At 43.8% G+C, this 20,316-nt stretch overlaps 4 protein-coding genes across 24 annotated transcripts in view; 2 read left to right on the top strand and 2 right to left on the bottom strand.

Annotated features, from left to right (window-relative positions):
- Window positions 1-2,782: 2,782 nt before the first annotated feature.
- LOC117220948 (sodium-independent sulfate anion transporter) lies at window positions 2,783-11,222 on the top strand. 3 transcript variants are annotated; one of them, XM_033471441.2, is made up of 11 exons: window positions 2,783-3,041; window positions 6,816-6,997; window positions 7,289-7,484; window positions 7,824-8,044; window positions 8,294-8,438; window positions 8,557-8,721; window positions 9,652-9,813; window positions 9,954-10,094; window positions 10,557-10,702; window positions 10,778-10,939; window positions 11,000-11,222. In XM_033471441.2, exons 1-11 carry the CDS (start codon window positions 2,999-3,001, stop codon window positions 11,123-11,125), a joined length of 1,689 nt encoding a protein of 562 aa, XP_033327332.1. In that variant the 5' UTR covers window positions 2,783-2,998; the 3' UTR covers window positions 11,126-11,222. The 3 variants fall into 3 exon arrangements, with proteins under 3 accessions (XP_033327332.1, XP_076378212.1, XP_033327333.1); XM_076522097.1 differs by having other exon boundaries at window positions 6,735-6,997; XM_033471442.2 differs by lacking the exon at window positions 2,783-3,041 and adding an exon at window positions 3,070-4,750.
- A 681-nt stretch (window positions 11,223-11,903) lies between these two features.
- LOC117221070 (uncharacterized) lies at window positions 11,904-14,240 on the bottom strand. Its single transcript, XM_033471696.2, has 3 exons — window positions 14,085-14,240; window positions 12,654-12,785; window positions 11,904-12,488 (listed from the first exon to the last, which is right to left on the bottom strand). The coding sequence occupies exons 1-3, from the start codon at window positions 14,238-14,240 to the stop codon at window positions 12,285-12,287; spliced, it is 492 nt and encodes a 163-aa protein (XP_033327587.2). The 3' UTR covers window positions 11,904-12,284.
- Window positions 13,229-20,316, top strand: part of LOC117220943 (uncharacterized) — a 162,209-nt gene continuing 155,121 nt past the window's right edge. For 6 of the 17 annotated variants that reach the window (XM_076522088.1, XM_076522084.1, XM_076522087.1 and 3 more), the window contains exon 1: window positions 13,809-14,228. The gene's annotated coding sequence lies outside the window, so the exon portion shown is untranslated. Of the gene's footprint in view, window positions 13,489-13,795; window positions 14,229-20,316 lie in introns of those variants that run through there. The other 11 variants (XM_076522083.1, XM_076522090.1, XM_076522086.1 and 8 more) reach the window with 7 other exon arrangements.
- Window positions 14,314-19,338, bottom strand: Atg9 (autophagy-related protein 9). Of its 3 annotated transcripts, none has more exons than XM_033471438.2 (8): window positions 19,108-19,338; window positions 18,233-18,341; window positions 17,704-18,023; window positions 17,160-17,626; window positions 16,914-17,098; window positions 15,723-16,673; window positions 15,287-15,646; window positions 14,314-15,220 (listed from the first exon to the last, which is right to left on the bottom strand). In XM_033471438.2, the coding sequence occupies exons 2-8, from the start codon at window positions 18,284-18,286 to the stop codon at window positions 15,035-15,037; spliced, it is 2,523 nt and encodes an 840-aa protein (XP_033327329.1). In that variant the 5' UTR covers window positions 18,287-18,341; window positions 19,108-19,338; the 3' UTR covers window positions 14,314-15,034. The 3 variants fall into 3 exon arrangements, with proteins under 3 accessions (XP_033327329.1, XP_033327330.1, XP_033327331.1); XM_033471439.2 differs by lacking the exon at window positions 19,108-19,338 and adding an exon at window positions 18,475-18,815; XM_033471440.2 differs by lacking the exon at window positions 18,233-18,341.

Raw genomic sequence — 20,316 nt, 5'->3', positions numbered from 1 at the left:
TTATACAGGGAAAAAGTAGAGATTTCAGGCTTTAAAATGAGTTCAGTCTCGTTGTTCTGCGATTTTTATTCACGAAGGTGCGGTATTTTGAATGTCGTCGATGTTTCGAAGGTTAAAAATTTCGTGTGTAGTCTGGAACGAGGTTTCCTCGTCCATCGTGTCGCGAATAAATTTTTTAAAAGAAATTTACGAACGGCCTTCGAAAGTAGACACTTCGGGCTTTAAAATGAGCCGAGTTCTATTGTCGTATGATTTTTTTGCACAAAGTTATAGCTGTTCGAATATCAACAATTTTTTCGAGAATTTGAAACTTCGACGATAGTAATAGACGGCTCGTTTTTATAGTTAGCAATTGTCAACACAACTATGAAAACGAGACGCATTGCCCTTTTTTGTGTGCATTCTGAGCGCAAGTCAGGGAGAAATGACTGTGTCGCTATCAGGATCGCTGTGATCTACGAAAAGATGGCAGAATTAACGCAATGCCTGCCGCGCGACGTGATTTTCTCGTTGGAATGAGATCGGATAATCCGACGATTTTTATCGCGAGAATGTTTAATAAAACTTTGAACTAGCGGAAAAGTGACGTTACCTTTCCATCGAACGAACCGAATGTTTCCTGAAACAATAGAAAGATATTTGTGTACCGACGATGGCGTGGAGGACAGCTGGGGCTGATTCAATATTATCTGCGAGATTACGTTCGCGATATTGTGCCTTCAATTTCCAGTCAATTGCTCGATCGATGAGAATGGTCGAGTGGATTTTCCTTACAAGGATTCGAGAGGATTTATACAATGTTATTTATCGTGACAGAAACGTCGCGAGATATTGTTTAACGCTAGATATACGGAGCAGAAAAATAAGCTGTTCTTATAAACTGAATTTATAAAAGCGACGATCAGACATTTATTCCAATTTTTACCGAATGTTATTGTAATATTTGACGCAGATAAATTATGTATATTGAATTTACATCGTTGCGATCCGAATAATCGTAAATTAAAAAATTAGCGACCCGTTATTTCGACGGATACCGTAACTATAGCGTTAATGATCGTTTTCGAACCACCCGTAACGAGTTGGAACGAGATAGAAAACGATGTAACCGGTTAAGTAAATAACGCGATAAAATCGAGACTCGCTTTTCCGATGGTACGTGATCTGACTGAGGAAATTTTTGAGTGCAGAGTGGTTTAAGAAATCGAACCTTTCGTATGCGTAACGAGTCCCGCAATTAATTGCACAACGGAACTGCACGGTACGTGTGCATTAATCGATCGTCGCCGGAAAATTCATTCCCAGCTGTCTGTGTCTCGATTCTAATTAACGGGGCGTACGTTACATTACACGAACCGTTAGTGGAGCACGCCGATAGATTAGTAATTAATTCTGGCGTGTGTTTGAGGACTCGTTTTCGTTTGAACTCGTCGAGCAAAGCGGCGTTGTTCAAGTGAAAATTGATTTTACGACTGCGGCCGTTTGCTGCTGCGACAGCGAAACCGGCTCAAGTTCAACTGTTTCCCGCCTTTTCGCATTGTCAAAACATCACGCGATCGATGTTTTGTATACACACCGTGTAAGTTGAATGTAATTGACGCTGTTAATTGGAAATTCCTCGTTCTTAGGCTGTCTGTTGCAACGGGTATAATATTCTCATGCAAAGAGAAAACTTAGGTGCGTCAAAACCGGAGACTTCGATCTTTAAAACGAGATAGTGTTCATTGTTCTATGAGTTCTTATTAAAAAGTTGCAGCGTTTTAAAAATCGCTAACTTTTTAGCTGGTATTTAATAAGTTACGACATTCCGATTTCACACTCTTCATTCAGAACACTATGAAATGGTAACAAAAAATCGTAGAACGCTGTTTTTGATCTCACTGGAAAGCAGAGACTTTGTGCTTTAAGATCGCGTTAGTTTCAGTAGCAGAAAAAATTGTTTGAAGTCTCTAGAGATTTGTAAAGTTGTGAAATTCTGAAAAAATACATTTTTTGCTTTCTTGCCTATTTCTCAGTGTGAAAATTTTATCGGCTAAAATAACTGAGATATTCCGAAAGTGGAGACTACACGTTTTAAAATGAGCCTAGGTGGATCTCCCTGCGATTTTTTTTCCCGAAGTTGCAGTGGTTCAAATATCAATGATCTTTTGCTGAGATTTCAACGTATCTTATACCAATGCTGATTGCTCATTTTTCATGGGAAGCGTTATAAAACGGTAGAAAAAAAATCATAGCTCGATGCTTTTGGTCTCGTTGGAAAGCTAAGACTTCGTTCTTCGAATCCACGCTAGTTTCATTTCAGAAAAAAATCTTTTGATTTCACCAGAGGCCCGTGAATTTGAAAATAGTAAGAAAAAGTACCATTTTTGTATATCCTGCAAATACCAAGTATAACAATTTTCTATGAGCATACAACGAATCCACAGTTAAACAGTGTTCTTTCCCCTTCAAAATGAGCTAAGTTACGATACCCTGCGATTTTTTTAAACAAAGTTATGACGCTTCCACTATCGAAATGTAACGATAAAACAAAAAAGGGTCAAATGTTATCGTTTTCATTCATATTCCATCGTATGCAGAATTTCATTTAGCTATAAAGAAACGTTGAAATTACTTCGGGAAGGCTCTCAATCGATTTCCAAAGGCTTATATTGCAGTTGCATTGATCGAGTGCGGCGATCGCTCTATCGCGTAGAGGCCCCTCTGGATCGAGCGTCGTGGTGGGGATGGAACGAGATGGACGAGGTGGGGAGGAACAGGATAAATAGCAGTGTCGCTGCGATTACTTTAGATCACGGATCGCTGCGATCTTCGTCGTAGAATTTTCCTTCGAACACGTGCCGATTTGTAGCTCGTCAGGCTGGCGTTTTCGCGGGGATTGTTACCAGTGCCGCACACGTCGACACGACGAACGTTGATCCCAGAGAAAATCGACGCCAGTGAGCCGTGAGCAGTGGCACGTGGATCGTTTCAGTTAACCGTCCCCGGTTGAGGGACTATGGACCTCGCCAATAAGGAAGATCGCAGGTCGAATTGGAAAAGTGAGTCTCCAACGTTGCCGTCTCTTCCTCAATGTCTAGCCACACTGACCTTCCGCAAACCTATTCGCAAGCCCATTTACAAACCTGTTTACAAGCTTGTTCACAAGTCTGTCCATAAGATTATTTTCAAGACCATTTACGAGCTCATTGGCAAACCTATTCACAAGCCTATTGACAAACCTATTCATAAGCTGTTTCAGAAATTTATTCATAAGCTTATTACAAGACTATTTACAAGCTCGTTGACAAACCTATTCATAAGCTGATCCAGAAACCTATTCATAAGCTTACTTACAAGACTATTTACAAGCTCATTGACAAACCTATTCGCAAGCCTATTGCCAAACCTATTCATAAGCTTATTTACAAGACTATTTACAAGCTCGTTGACAAACCTATTCATAAGCTGATCCAGAAACCTATTCATAAGCTTACTTACAAGACTATTTGCAAGCTCATTAACAAACCTATTCGCAAGCCTATTGACAAACCTATTCATAAGCTTATTCACAAATCTATTCATAAGCTTACTTACGTGACTATTTACAAGCTCATTGACAAACCTATTCGCAAGACTATCGACAAATCTATTCACGAGCTTATACACGAACTTATTCACAAGCCTATTGATAAACCTATTCGCAAAGCTATTCATACAGCTGTGTTTGTCACATTTTGTTCATTCATGCAATTCTTCTTGGACGAGCTAGACAAATGGAGCGTTGAAACAGGAGGGATTACGAAAATGTAAAAGCAGTTAACTGACACAGATTTAACAGGAAAGTGCATGTTTTGTTGTTACACATCGATCCTCCTGGAACGAGATAAACTAGTATAGAAGACAAACAAGGGGGATTACGAAAATGCAAAAGCGATTAAGTGGCACACATTTGACAGAAAAGTACACATTTTGTTGTTACACGCGATTCATCTGAAACGAGATAAACCGATATAGAAGACAAACAAGGGTGATTGCGAAAGTTCAAAATTGAAGCACATGTAACACAAAATAATGTACATTTCGTTAATGAATATGAATTAATACAACGAATAAGCGTGGAGCGGGGGGGGATTATGGAAATGGAAAACAACGAAGAGTGAAGAGACGCACGTACAGGAAAGAGAGAAAATGGAAGAACGGAGCGAAGATAGGTGAGAAAAATCAACTGACCTACGCAGGAGAGAAATCACAGTGAGAGATGAGGAAAAAGTTGGATCGACTCGTGGTCGAAGTAGAGAAAGAGGGCATAGAAGCATCGGCCAAGTGGCGCGGAGGGGGGAGCCGGGGAGGCGCAAGGTTTCCACGGAGTGCATCAAGATCGTGGGACTTTTCATAGTGTCCTAATTATCTCGAGAGATTGTGCTCCGACGTTTGTTATCGAGTTGCTTAAGGAAAACCGATGGCCGCAGCGGCGAGCAGACCGAACTCCGAGTTTCTTCTACGAGGCTGTGATTAAGAAATAAATTAAAAGCGCGGGATTATCGCTGGTTAATTAGTCGGTGTTTACCAGAGGAAGTTCGCAGACCCTGATCCGTTTACTGGTTTCGCGAAAGGCAATTGAAACTCCCGGGCGAACTTGATTCTCGGCGCTGACAAGTTGTTAGTGACAACAGTCTCTGGAGCTTCCGGGATGACGATAATAACGTTCCTCCATCGCAGTTGTATTCGATTGTTTGTGGCCGCAGTTGCTCGGAGACTCGAGAACGAAGTAATCTCTATTTCTGTTTATCCCGTTGTGCCCCTTGAAAATCGCGGGATTACTTTCAACGTTGTGAACGATCTGCTGGGTGACAGCGAGGGATTACCCGTGCTCCTTCAGCAGCGATCGTCTAATCCGGGCGTCGGCAACCTTTCTAGGCCGCGGGTCAAAATCGAGCAAAATGTGACTGTTAAGTAGACCTGCTCCGGATCAGTGATATTTCCATTTTGGAACAGTAATGATAAGACAAATTTTATTGAGAGAATAATTACAATATGGTTTTCGCAATAAATATGATGATAATTCTAATTACTTCAGAAATTCTCGAATTTTCAAATGGGACACACGGTGACCCGCGGGGTCATGGGTTACCGACGCCTAATCACTCTTATCCTCGATCTGGAGTCCAAGCGTAAAACGGAGGACTTTTCAGAGTTCGCCGAGACAAGGTGTCAAACTGTCTGGCACTATCAGTGAGGAAAAAGGCGGCGAGATAATTCATTGTTTTCGAATGGCAGATAGCAGGGTTTGGCTTGCCGCACGAGTTGTTTACAACGTTCGTAGCGTCGAGTCAAGTGTCGGACATTTTGACGGTGTATACGAGAAGTCGGGTTCAATCTTGTTTGGTATTCCGAGCGATTCATCTCGTCGAAAGTGTAATCTTCGGAAGACTGGGATTTGAAATACGGTGTACGGTTTTTAATCGAACAATTGGAGCTCGACCCGCGCCACTTGCCCTGGGGATTCGCCCAATGGCGGCACTTCATCGCAAGCATTAATTTTTCTATTTTACTCGCGAATGACTTTTCGGGCTCTTTGCGAATTTTAATCGTCCATTTCAACATTGTCGATATTCAAAGTACCGACTCGTTGTCGAAAGATATCGTACGACGATGTGCCTAGATCCATTTTAAAGAGCGAAGTCCCCTCTTTGAAACGAGTCCAAGAATGATAAGTGTAAAATTAACATTTTGTGACGTGACTTAATTGTTAGACGCAAGGTTGACGATGTTTAAAGTGTTGTAACTTCTTGAAAAAAAATCGCAGTACAACGAGCCACAGCTCATTTTAAAGGGTATAAAATGCATTTTGAAACGGTGTTAGTTATTTTGTTATAGAATTTTGTTGTCATTGATAATCGCAATTTTAGTAGCGATTCCCCTTTTTGGACCATTTCGCAAATTCCGAGATCTCGGACGAATTCAAAAAATTTTTCTGTCGAATCCAACTACAGAGATCTTGAAGCACGAAGTCTGCCCTTTCCAACGAGCCCAAGAACATCGATCTACGATTTTTTTTTACCATTCTATGGCGTTTTCAATCGAAAGTGTAAAATCGGAATTTTGTGAGGCAACTCATTAATTGCTAGATACAAGGTTGACGATGTTTAAAGTGCCGTAACTTCTCGAAAAAAAATCGCAGTACAACGAGCCACAGCTCATTTTAAAGTGTATAAAATGCATTTTGAAACGGTGTTAGTTATTTTGTTATAGAATTTTGTTGTCATTGATAATCGCAATTTTAGTAACGGTGCCCCTTTTTGGACCATTTCGCAAATTTCGAGATCTCTGACGAGTTCAACAAATTTGTTTGCCTAATCGGACCAGACGGATCTTGATATGCGAACTCTCCCCTTCTCAACGAGACCAAGAACATCGCTCTACGATTTATCGTTACCATTCTACGGCACTTTGTATCTGAAGTGTACCGTCAGCGCTAAAAGAACCTTGCTGATACGTGTCAAGTTCTCAAACTGTCGCTAGGCGAAAACTGCTCGATCGTCAAACAAGTGTAACTTCGTAAAAAAAAAACTTAGCACAATGAACCTTACCTCATTTCAAAGGGTAAAGATTCCTATTTAAACGCGTACCAGTTATTTTCATCCAACGTTTCGTTTTATATACATTTTTTTTATATTTTGTTTTCATTCTTTTTGTGTCGTCCATCATGTTGTTCGTTTCCTGTCAAGCCAAACAGTATTCCATTTGCATAGATCCGCTAACCGAGCGATAGCGAAACCACGGAAGTGCGAATGGTAATGCGAACGAGTGAATCCGGTGAATTCTGTTCAAAGTGCCGCGGTGCAGCAGAGGCGGTTGTTGGTCTTACGTGAAACGAAAGCTGCCGGTTCTGACGTGGTCGACGGCCTATAAGCTCGCATGGCTGCCCCAAGATGTGCTGGCAGGATTCACGGTCGGTCTGACCGCTATTCCTCAGGGTATCGCTTACGGGATCGTGGCCGGACTGAATCCCGAGGTAAATAATTCCGAGAAAACCGTCTGCGATACTTTCTCTTCACGATGCAGTAATTTCTCCCTAATTCGCGCTCCGATTGCGGCACAAAAATGGACAATTTGGGAAGCGGAGATACGATTATTCGAGCCTCCCGGCTCGTTTTTATAGTTGTCGGCAATCGATAACTATAAAAACGAGCCGCAAGCCTCGAATAATCGTATCTCTGCTTTCTAAATTGTCCAATCTCAGCGCGAATTAGGGAGAAATTACTGTATTCACCTGGACTGTTTGTATATCCGACCCTCTGTTTAGTACGGGCTGTACGCGTCCTTCATGGCGTCCTTCATCTACATCATCGTCGGGTCCTGCGAATGCATCACCATAGGACCTACGGCCATCATGGCTACCATGGTGCAGTCCCTCGTTGGAAAATACGGGGCTGATATCGCTGTCCTGATGACTTTCTTGAAGGGTTGCTTCATCACTCTTCTGGGTCTTCTTCATCTAGGTTAGTAGGTCTTACCGGATCCTGAAGGGTAGCTAAGTTTGTCTGGGGATATAGCAGCGTTGTGGATTTGTAACACTCACTTGGGGATCGAGATTAGATTTAGATTGAACTAATTGGAGATCAAGATTAAATGTGGACAGTTCTAATCAACTGAGGATCACGATTAGAGCTAGATTAGATCCCCAATTGGGGATCAAGATAAAAAGTTAGTGACTCAGTTCGATCATGAGTCAAGATTAGATAGCCAGGTCCAAGCTCACCTATTTTGCCACACTGCATCGTTACTACATATAATTGAACGCCCTCGAAACCAACGAACCATGACACACAATTTCGCAGGTTTCCTGTTGGACTTCATCTCTCTGCCAGTGATCACAGGCTTCACGACAGCCGCGTCCATCAACATAGCAGCCTCGCAGTTCAAGTCCCTGTTGGGCATACCGGGACGAAGCGAGGACCTAGTGGATTCGCTGGTATCAGTGTTCTCGAACCTGAACGAGATCAGATATCAAGATACGTTGCTGGGAGTGTGCACGATTGCGGCGCTGGTCTTGCTGAAGGTACTATGCTAAAGGTATTTTGCCTGATCCTGATGAAACCGATTCGAATATTGTCTACGAGCACAGACAGCCTCGAGCTTGCGGTACGGGAACTAATAGGCTTTAATGCGACTGCGACCCAGGCATGATTAGTATCTCCAGAGAGCCCGCATTGTTAAATGAATTAGCCGAAAGCGAGAGACAGTGTTCCTTGTCGTCTTAACGCTGCCAGGGCCCTGTCTAACGTTTCTCTGTTAACATTTCCGCAAGAATTTGCCCGGACGGCGAACCGGCACGTGGCCCGAAAAGCTTGCATGGATCGTTACCCTAGCCCGTAACGCTTTAGTAGTCGTCGCAGGGACTGTCATGGCGTACATATTTTACGCCAACCACCAGCAACCCTTCAAGCTGACTGGTGAGGACCGCTTTTCTGCTTCACGCTATCTCCCCCTCCCCTCTTCTCTATACACGCTTTTACGATGCCGTTTTCTCGAACTGTCAGCCGGCGAGACAAACGTTCATGAATTTTTTAGGAACCATGGGAGAAGGACTGCCGCCGTTCGCACCGCCGCCGTTCTCCATCACCGCCAACAATCGCACCTACGACTTCCTGGAGACCGCTTCCGCCATGGGGACCACGCTATTCACCCTTCCGATCGTCTCCACCATCGAGCACATGGCCATCGCGAAAGCCTTCGGTACTCCCGCCGTTTTTATTTCTACTGCCTCATACATGCCTCGCTTTTTCTACGCCTATGGTGCTCGAGCCATGGTCTATCATAGCGGTTCTACGGATTTTATGATTCTACGGAAATTATGACGTTGCTTATAGGTTCGATATTGTACTGAAAGTTCCCATTTGGTCCGACACTGCCGTCTAAATTCTCTCGCACAGCTTTCGTCCTAATTTCGTAACTTGTATGCTATATAGCGTTCCGAAAACTATTCTCTTGTTCACAATATTCATACTGTTTCTAAAATTTCCATAGTCCTCGTAATGTTCTCTCATAGTTCTCGAGATCCTAATACAGCTCTCTCAAAGTTCTCCCATCTATACGGATTCACATCGATACCCAACATCCAAAATACTACGTTCGAGAATCTGATACTATTCTTAATGATCTGTCATAGTATTTGAGACCCTGATACTGCTTCTAATGTTCTCCCATAGAGCTTGAGACCCTGATATTGTTTATAATATTCTCTCATAGTTCCTGATATTGCCTCCAATGTTTCTCATAGTGCTCGAGGCTCTGATACTGCTTCTGATGTTCTCCCATAGTGCTCGAGGCCCCTAATACTGCCACAAATATTCTCTCACGGTTCTGAAATTACTCTTAACGCTCCCTATAGTGTAACATGGCTCTGAAAGTTCATCAATAATGTTCGATCGAACTCGTGCCGCTTTTAAAGTCCTCCTAGTATTTCCGCTATCCAGTCCTGTCAAAAGCGATATGAGCAACCGATTAACAGAGCTTCGAGCAAACTATGGAAGTAATATCAAATAGAGAAGAGAAACTGCAACGCTCGCGCTGTTAATCGCGAGCAAACTGTCGCTGCGGCAGGCTCGCCCGGCCGGCTGAGCACCCATAAATAACCGCGGATACATCGATATGGTTTCGGTTTAGCGATGGGAAAGTCTCTGGACGCGACGCAGGAGATGTTCGCGTTGGGTGTGTGCAACGTGTTCGGCTCGTTCGTGCGATCGATGCCGGTCACAGGCTCCTTTACCCGCACCGCCGTCAATCACTCGTCCGGCGTCAAAACGACTTTCGGCGGTTTGTTCACAGGTGAGTTTGCGCCCCGCAATTTCAACCACAGCCGCATTTCCGACCTGGTCCACGAGCTTCCAAATAAAAACTCTGTCGTGCCCAAGGCCCCCCCCCCCCGCAAACTTCTCGTTAATTACACGACCGGCCTTTGATTCCAGGATGTCTGGTGCTGCTCGCTGCCGGTCTGTTGACTTCCACCTTCCGTTTCATTCCGAAAGCCACCCTGGCCGGCGTGATTATATGCGCCATGTACTACATGCTCGACTTCAAGACCTACGCCATGCTGTGGCGGGCCAAGAGTGAGTGTACGGCACCTATGGTTGCGAGACCAGCGAACCGTTACTCGTGGGACGCGACGCGGGCCTGTAGAGAGGCGTGAATATAGCTTGACGGGCGATTCATTGGCTGACAGGCTGATTTAGCGGCTGCTTGCTGCCACATGCTGCGCTCTTTCCCTCTCTGGTTCACTGTCTGGGGCATTTTTTTGACATTTTGATTTATCACAGGGTCATTCCGCGCGAAATGGGACACCCTTCGGCGTTCCGTTTCAGATCTTGGCCACATTCGTACGTGTCGTTTGCTTTAACCAACGTCTGAAACGGTACCTCAAACATTGTCCGATTTCGCCATGGAACGAGCCTATAGTCTCCAATCGAAGCAGAGATAGGCTTGACTCCTTTTCACAATCCATAGTACGGGGATCCAAATTCCCAATACTGAAACGTGCTTATAGAGATGCATTCACACCTCTGCTGTTCCAGAGATCGACTTCCTGCTGATGGTGGTCACGCTGTTGTTCTGCGTGTTCCTCAAGCTGGAATGGGGTATAATCATCGGCATAATCCTGAACATATTAATGCTGCTCTACTTCTCGGCGCGGCCTTCCATTCAGACGGAGATCCAGCAGGTAAATCAACCGAATCCCGTTGTTTGCTCGAGGTTTCCTCCCGGTGGGCCGCAATGGAAATAATTTTCTGTCCAGGCCGAGGCAGGAACCGTGATACGCGTCACGCCGGAAGAAGCTCTAACGTTCCCAGCGGCGGAGAATTTCCGGACAAGCATAATGAAGTTATCCGAGGAGAGCCCGAACAACGTTTTGCTGGACTGCAGAAACTTAAAGAGGATCGATGTGACGGTCGCGAAGGTAACCGGCCGCGGTCCGAGCACTCGTTTCTCAATTACCGATCGTTCTTCCATCTTCCAGAACCTGAAGCTGTTGGCGAACGATCTGCATCTTCGCGGCCAGACCCTCGGCTGCATAAATTGCCACGAGAACGTGCGCGACGTCCTCGATAACGTCGCGCCGGACCTATGCAGAGATTCATCTTAGGATCGATAAGGGACATCGAAATCGACGTCCGAACAACGATTTAGTGTAATATCTACTGTGTTTCATATAATAAAAGATTCTGCTATTTATTTGTAAATTCGCTGACGAGATAAGTTTGCACGGCCGGAAATAAAAGCACTGTGCCGGCGGATTGAAAACACGCTGCTCAGCGGAAATTGATTGTTTGCCCGCAACTCGATAACGCTATCGATCCGTGAACTACCGCAGTTATCTGCGGAATACGATCCGGTATAAAATCACTTCAATACCGTCATACGCGAATTGAATTCGCGATCTCGCAGAGTCACGTTTCGAAAACCGTGACCATTGTTTCATTTCTGTGGACGTATCCTATGGTGGCCGCGTGAAAGGGGATTTTCTGTTGCGTCATCGGATTCAATTTGGGGAAAAACTAGCCCAGCTGGCGCAAATTTGGTCAAAATACAGATATCTATAAATAAATTTCTCTAAACCTTTGTTAAACTCGAGTTGAAATTAGCCAAACCTTGTCAAACCTGGTTTAAACTTGAGCATACTCGACTAAATTTGACTCGTAGTCTCGTCGAACTTGATTAAACCAATCTGATTTACGGTTAACACCGTCTGGATTTGATTTAGCTGTAACCATCAGGTTTGCCTTAAGTTGTAGTGGAAGCTAGTTGAAACTCGTTTAAACTCGAAGAAACGTGATCACACTTCCTTTAGACATTGTCCAACTTAGTTAACTCTGGTCCAAACTTGATAAATTTTGAGTTAAACTCAGTTAAACCCAATTAGATTCGATACAAAGACGCGTGAACTTTATTAAACTTGAGTTACACATATCTAAATGTGATTCAAACTTCAGAAAACTTGTTTGAAAACATCTACAACGACTAGATTATATTTAAACTAAACTTCGTTCAAATTACAACAAACGCCGTCAAACGTAGTCGAACCTAATGAGAGTTTATCAGACTGATTTTCTCTTTATTGGAGCTTCTCCCGCAAGCAATCCTGTTTGCAGACGATCGTAAAAGTATCGATACGAAGTCAGACCTATTTTATCACGTCCACCACGGTGTTACAGAGATAAGAGAGTTCCATCCGAGGATTAAATTACGCGTTCGGGGCAGTGTAGGAAGTAAGCTTGTTGGTCGAAAATCTTGGCGACCAAGGGTCAAAGGTTCCTCGGGTTAGTTGGATCGATTCTGTGGTTGGTCCGGACGTGCTTCTCCATCGTTTCGTTCTCCAGTAAGATCCAGTAGCAGTACTTGCAGTAGGTCCGACGATGAAACTTGACGTGTGTCGATAACGATAGGAAAGTGGCAATCCGCTCGCGACAGAAATTGCACTTGTAACCCAAGCGTCGCTGTTCTGAAAGCTGTTCGAAAAATTGCATGGCCCGGCATCGGAGAAATTAGTTTCCGGCATTATATCGCGAACTCCGAAAAACGACGGGCGATCGGGGACACTTTTTCCCCGAGAGTTCGATTTCCCGCTATTTAATTAGCGCGGGTACCTCGAGACAGAAATAAATGGCACTTACGTTCGTGGCGTCTCCGCCAGCCCCATGATCGTTTTTCTCCTGGATCACCGCGTACTGCGGCGCTTTCGAGTCTGAGCTCTGTTTACGACGCAACTGCAGCGGCAATACGACCGGGTATTTTCCCTCCTCGAACTGGAATCACACGATCTGTTTATGCGTGCAGCTACTTGCGCAACGCTAACTACCCAGACGCAAAACAGCACGCGTAAACAAACGGCAGAAATTGCGCGTTTCTTCGGCAAACAATATATACGTAAATTGCCCCCTTTCATCCTCCGAACTAACGTTATACACTCTCGCTTGCGTAATGTTCAAACGATGTTTGCAGGCTAGGATTTCAAATGATCGTATTTTGAATGCGTTCGCTATGTTACATTTTACTATTTACGTATTTATTCCTAATCCAGGTACCAGAACGCTATGTTATATTGTTTTCATGATTAATGTAGAGTCAGTTCTAAACGTGTCTGTCTTTCACTAGTTTGAAATTCCCGCGCGCCCTCAGGCCGCAAGATCGCCGACGCTGCGCGGAGCGCCACCATTTGTAACCGCCGGTTTTCGTTGCGTGCGCGTCGTTTCGAACGAGCTCCAGTATTTTTTGATTTTCGAGTGGTATTTCATGCGTGACATTCAAAATTTCGCTTGATTTTGATAATTGGAAGATCGCGGAACGTGAATTGTACAGATTCATACTGAATTATGATGGTGATACGTGAAATATTCGATCGTAACTGCGCGGAAAGTTTGACATAACGTACAGTTGTTTACCACAGTGACCCGTTGGTTTCGAACGATCCCCTGTATTCGATTCTACTTCTCTTGCTTACAACTCGAGGTAATACTATAAGTTCATTATACATATGAGCGTAAAGCGTCCGTCTTATTAGATCGATTAGGTTAGTTGAGGTTCCCGAAGTATATCGCGCGGCACGTTGAACAATCTTCGCGGTTAATGGAATGTTGTCACCTGTCACTGCAACGACATCTTCGATTGAATCATTAGTTTTCAATTAATTGTAATGACATTCTAAATCTCGCGTTAATTACTCCGAACGAAACAATTATTATTTATATATTTAACTTGAAAGATATTAACAAAGACTGATAATACAATAATCAAACAGGTTATAAATAAACTAAATATTAATATACAATTTTTCGTAGTAAACGTTATAATAGACTGTAATGATTTAAAAAAAAAAAGTAGCAATGCCGACGTACGGTTATTGGTCAAAAACGATTTACTACAGACTGTGACGCCATCTTTGCCTGTCAAATATTGGCGGTTTGAAAGTCGCGCGGTTTTCTCTAAGATTTGGCGGCAGTGTTAATTTGTCTGCTAATTTGCGCTCGGGAAACATAGCGATACGAAATGCGAGAGTGAAAAGTGAAAAGAAAATAAGTGAACAAAGGAATTCACCGGAAGCTAACCTTTCTGATATTTTGGTTCGGTGGACGGATATCATAGACGAAGTCCTTCTTGGTCATCTTCTCGCTGATGTTGCGGTTGCATCGCAGATTATACTTGACAACGTCTCCCGCCATCGAGTTTCGCAATGGATTTCTGCAGCCGTGGTGAGTACCCATAAATAGTTCTCAACTGTCTTTTGTTTTTTTCAATATTCGTTTGTTCATGAACAAAGAAAAAACGTCGGCGAGGTATTTTTATTATGAAACGTATTTATTTATCTCTTATAATGATAAATTACAGATATCCCTTAAATTATTATCGTTTATAATAATAGCTTCGAAGATTTCTCTTAATGGAAACTAGGTTCGTAGTGATGCTTTGTTACGCGTTATTTTTGTCAAAAGATCGTTAATGAATGAGTCAGTTGTCGAGCCGCCTGTTCGGCGATTATGCGAGTTAATGAACGTGTTTAGTAATAAAGAAATAACGATGAGTTAAGTAACTAAGTCATCCCTGTGCCTCTTATGGACCCGCGATTCAATTTCGTTTAAACCCTGGGGGTCCTTAGCTGCGCCACTGGCAAATTAAAATTACGTGTACACGCGTACTCAGCCACCGTGTTGATCGAGTAACTACAGTTCAACGGACAAATAAATAAACGTTTATTCTATGGCGCGGGATTAATTTTATATGACTAGAGGATGGTGACATTGGCGGTTAGACCAATGCCTTGTGCATGCGCATAACAGGCGCAGGTCAACAGCTGTTAGGCCCTCGAGGATCGTAGTAGGCACTCCCCGAAATCGTTGACCCTACCATGCGAGTCTAGTCAAGCAACGTGTTGTTGGCTGGTCGGTCGTATTTACATCGATAACACAGAAGCTATACCCCGTCGGAAAGTAAATTATGGTGTCCCCGGTAAATGAAAACAGATTTTATTCTGAGAATGGGTGGATTGCTGCCACATTGTTCAGATGCTATCCAGATGAGGGTTCAGGCTGTATTTTGATTCTCTATTGTTTCTGATCGATGAGTCCTGGTGCAGTAGCAATGGTGCCCTCTCTTGCCTGACCTCAGGAAGAGTAACCAACTCCTGCACAGGGCTTCGCTGCCATATATTCTTGGTAGCCATCTCTTGATAGCCTCTCCTCTTAATCTAGAACCAAACGATGCAAATGTTAGTAAATTAGATAACATTATAGGTAATATTTGAAAGCAATACTTGTCTGTGATGAAGTTCATGCAGGTACAATGTAGACAGAGACATATCGACAGCAGTTGCTTCGAGTGGTACAGCCAAGTCTGAGGAGAAATCTTGACTTATACCAAAAACTGAGACTGTGGATCGTTCTTGCAACTCGGAAAGGAACCCTTTTTCGTTATAAATTGGACCTTCTACTTTATTGGAGCCATGTCTGATTGCATGTGGGAACATGTCCGACTGCATGCTCAAGGTCCCTTCTTCTGGAGTTCTTGACATACTCGAAGGCCCAGGGTGGTTGACGAATACGTTACTTGCACTGGGCATGCTCAGATGGTTCACCATCGTGCTTCTGATGATGTTGGCCACTATGTCGTTGTACTGAAAGGGGAGGGGGAACAATCCAGGTCAATACCAACTACTTCTAGCTCTAATACTTCGGTGTTCAAAGACTCACCCCTGGTCCCAGGCCGGACAAGCTGTTGAGGCTCGACAGAAGTGGATTGATCTCTCCAGGCATTGCTTGTACCTCTTTCTTGGCTCTTTCCCTGAGGGCGGTGACGAAGTTCTTGGCGTCGCTAGGTGGTTTCCACTCTGGGTTGGTTAGAGTGAAATGTACGAGAGATAGCTCGGTTTTGCCATCTTCTGCCTGGGCATATTGATTCGACCCGGGGATCTGGAGCTTGTCCGAATCCATGCAATAACGATTGTCGTAGCCCGTGGTTTGGTCTTTGATGACTGGGCTCTGGGCAACGGTCTGCCACATGGGGTTCCCGTGCTTCCGTATGTCCATCTGCGCGAAGCTGCAGACATCACCCACACCAGTGATTTCGATAGTGAAATTTCGGTAAAAGTCCACTATGTCCAAAGCTCGCTGCCTCATGTGGAAGCACAGAATGAAGGGCGTCAACAAAGGGGAGATTAGTTCTTCCAAGAGATGGATCGCACGGTACTGAAACAACTGGGCCACCTGGGCCCTGGTTGTTTGTGTGTGAGCATGGCTGCGCCAACTATCCGGTCGATAGTGTATATGCGCTAGGACAGCGGTTAGTAGGGTTTCCGGACACCAAACTAAATTCTCGTCCGGTATGAACGCCCTGGCGCCGGCCAGCACTGCGCCCAGTATAGTGATCAAGGTCAGGACGTGCTCCACCGTCAGAACGTCCTCGTCGTACACGGTCAATATCAATAAAACCGCTAATACACTGCCGGACACGAACGCAATGTTCTTTGCGATCACTGTCATAATTGGGGACGTAAATATGTTCATGTAGTTTGTAGCTGGACGGTATGCACGGTTCAGACGTGCGTTCAACTCGTGATCGAGCTCGTTGAAGTGTCGAAGGTACAGTCTACCATACAAGGACCACATTCTTATGCCTAGAGTACCGGGTTCTCTCTTGATGATCTGCGGCAGGGTGTCGTTAGATTAAAATCCGTTTAGAGCTATTACTGTCCGAATATTTTTAAAGCTAAATATCGAGTAGTTTAATTCCAAACTTTGGTACATTTCTTATACTAGTATTCGAAGGGTGAACTCAAATTTTCTCAAGCTACAACAATAATTTTCTACAAAGTTGCATTACCCATAATGAAATAGTAAGAGCCCTAGTACAGTTAAAAGTTAGTATAGTGAAGAGCAACTGACCTCTACATAGTTAAAAAAAGAATATAGTATTTGCCACAGCAGGATTAGGGGGCAGAGCACAAAGTTTGCTACACCGACCCACAAAATATGCTTAGACAAGGCTTTGGCGAGTTCCTGTCTCTTATTCAATTTTTTGTAATCTCCTTTTAGATGCCAATTGTTTTCGAACGGCGACCAGGGTCCCCCTAAAACAGTTCACTATGAACATGCTAACCGACTTGTTCGCGTAGAAATTAAGTAACTTACAAAATAAAAGCAGTTCCATGTTGTACTTGAGACCTCTGGTCATGAAAATCACTTCTCCTATGAGAGGGATCTTGAGCCTTACTGGCAGCAATGATTTGTTGATCATGGCGACCATGTAATTTTTGAATCTTAATATTCTATGGTACATATCTAATTCCGTGAGCTCTCTTTTGTGAATGCACATCTCTTGTTCCTTCTGCACTTCCTTGACCCGCTTCTGTATCTCGTGCCAGGTCAGATTATCCAAATCGCAGTCTTCGATTTTTAGAGCGGTGTTAAAGAACATCTTTATATCCCAAAACTGTGTGAGGTGGTATAAAACTTTTACCGCTCTTAGAATCCAAAAGATCGCGGCTACCAATATACAAATCCATGTAACCAGACCCATGGATGCCGTACATTCCCCGGTGGACAGTATAGCGTCATTTATTGACGTTTTGTGCGAGGTGTTGTTCATTACTTTGTCTCTGAAACGGTAAAACCATTTATATTGAAAACGATTCTATTGTTTCCTTGGATAGCTTGTATAAGATCTCTGCCTTACTTAAATAATACGGAGTAATCGATGCAATGAAATAGATAAGTTGAAAAGGTAACTACAAAAATGAATTGTCCTAGTTCGAGCCCCTCCTGCAACATCATACAAGTGAACCCATGTTTCTGGTGGTAGTGATACATTCTTGTAAAAAACGAATCCAGATCTTCTATATGGTTCCATCTGGCTTTGTTCCCTTCTGGCACCACATGTATCATCACGCCAGACTCCTGAGGTGTTTCTTCATGCTTGTCATCGTCCTCACCATCCTCCTCCTCTCCCTCGTATAGCTCCATACGCTGGTAGCTGCCATCTAAAACCGTTGTCATCTAAAAACACAACACTAATGTAGAAACCATCAGATGAGGACACCTGTTTACTGGTATGTTGTCGCGAGAGAAGCATTCTGAGAGCATCAGCTTTTACTCCCTAGAGTCATGTACACTCTGAACTTAAGGCACAAAATTGGAACGAAACAAAGAAGCATGCAACATAGACGTGTATCGTGTAAAAAGAATCTCTCAAGACAGAGCCTTACCGTTTTCGCTCGTCGGTTTGGCTCTACACAGGTAATGACAGTTTCTCGTTTCATTCTTTCATGTCATTAAGATTAATTAACTACCGGTTGACAGTTGCTCCGTAAGCATCTAGAATATACAAAGCCATCAATGGCAGATCAACGACACGCAACATTGCTTAGAAAAGTATAGAACTATCAGAGTACTATTATATGTTAATCAGAACTAAATATAATGTTTTCACTACCCCTTCTTTGTCTACCTCTTATCTGATATATGAATCAAGATATTGCGACTGTTTGCCAACGAATTGCAAATTAATAGATGGGTCATCCTATGTGTTATCAATCGGTGAATCAATACAAAATTTCCTTATCACGACCGGGGGGAGAGGGGAGGGCCACGGTCACCACGTGAGGAAAACCGTTAAAGCATTACTGATGACACTGCGCGATTTTCCCGTTACTTCTCGCGACATGAGGATCACGAAAACAGCGACGCAGAAAATGGGATTCACTTGGCTGGTGATCACGAACCAGCCGCGTGACAAAAGATTCGAATGCATTCTCTGATAGGAGAACGCGATTTTCATTCTTTCCACGAGTGTGCACAGAGCCTCGGCTTGTTTCGTTCGCTTTTGTTCCTCTCTCTCTCTCTCTCCGAGAGCGCGGCGGAGAGGAGAGGGAAGAGGGGGAGAGAGAGACTCGTAGGGGGAAAAGAAAAGCAAGTCCAGCTGACTCGGTGAGCGTCTTGTCTCTTTGTTCTTCCCTTTCCGTTGACCTTTATTCGACGGAAATAGAAGCGTGGTCAGCGAAACGCGACACGAATGTTTGGTAACACAGCTGATCTCCATAAACAAAGCGTATATCCCTCTCTGACTGCGAGGAGACCGTACCTTCGTTTATCGCGAGTTTCGTCCCGCACTCCAATTTGACCCGCGCTTATTCCTGCTCGCAGCACTGAGCTCATGGAGCGTCACTCACATATTGGCCACAGTCATGACGCGCGTTCACTAGTAATTTAGACATTAGAACGTTAAAACCGTCCCGCCAGCCGTCCTGCCTGGCGTACCATCTGTACTGAATTTTGCCTTCTATTTGTAGCTCACCTTGCTACGACCGACGCGAACCACGCGTTGCTTGTTAGTACCATCGGTCTCAGCTGTTAACGACGCTTCCTCTTTCCACCGGAAGTCTTCAAAACTTAATCTCCCCCAGTTAACGAGAATTACCGTCGATTGACTGTCGTTTTGATCGCCAGGATCACGAAATTTATTCATATGTAAATATGAATAAATACCGTGGAAATACCATAATTTTCCACGAATTTCAGGAAAATATCGATCGCAGCGCTAGTCGGTAACTAAGATCCCCGTTTCGTTTTTTCTATATCGAAAGTTTATTCCTTCTCTTTTTATTCTTTTATTCGAACAATTATCCCAGCATGGATGCCTCGGAGTCGCACAGTTTTAGATAATTTTATTTTATATAAAATATAATCCATTTCGAAAAGACTTCCTGGAAACTCGGATCACACAGAACGACCGATAACATCGTTCCCTACTATGGGAATAACAAATGTACCGTGCAGTTGATTTTACACACGTTTAATTGCAATATCATATCATATTTACAGTGTATCATGGAACATTGTAATTACAAAAATATTAATACTAGGCTGCGGATGTCGGTTCTGCAACTGCCGGTTAATTTACAAACCACAAACAATTAAATAGATTGCTCGCACAATGGAATTTCTTATCACTCGACATATTTAGAAACCATGATTAAGCTTCGGGCAAGCTCCGCGCAAGATCCGCAGTCTAATTATAACCATACGTCGATCATTCTCGGCGACCGTTATCCTCCTCGCGATCGTCGCCTTTAAATAAGAAGTAGTATCGTATAATCGTTTCCAGTTCGCGCTCCCGTTGGAAATCGCCGCGGAACGGCAGCCCAACGTTGGTACCGGGCCTCGATTATGGCATCGCGGACGTATCGATCGCGCCTCGCAATAAACGCCGTGGAAAAGGACGCGGGTCACGCTGCGCGAAATTCACTATGTACATCCGACCTTCTATCTGGGAGCTCGAGACACCGTTTTC

The sequence above is a fragment of the Megalopta genalis genome, chromosome 5 (assembly GCF_051020955.1).
Source record: "Megalopta genalis isolate 19385.01 chromosome 5, iyMegGena1_principal, whole genome shotgun sequence".
Classification (NCBI taxonomy): Eukaryota; Metazoa; Arthropoda; class Insecta; order Hymenoptera; family Halictidae; genus Megalopta; species Megalopta genalis.
This window is presented reverse-complemented; position numbering and strand designations above follow the sequence as displayed.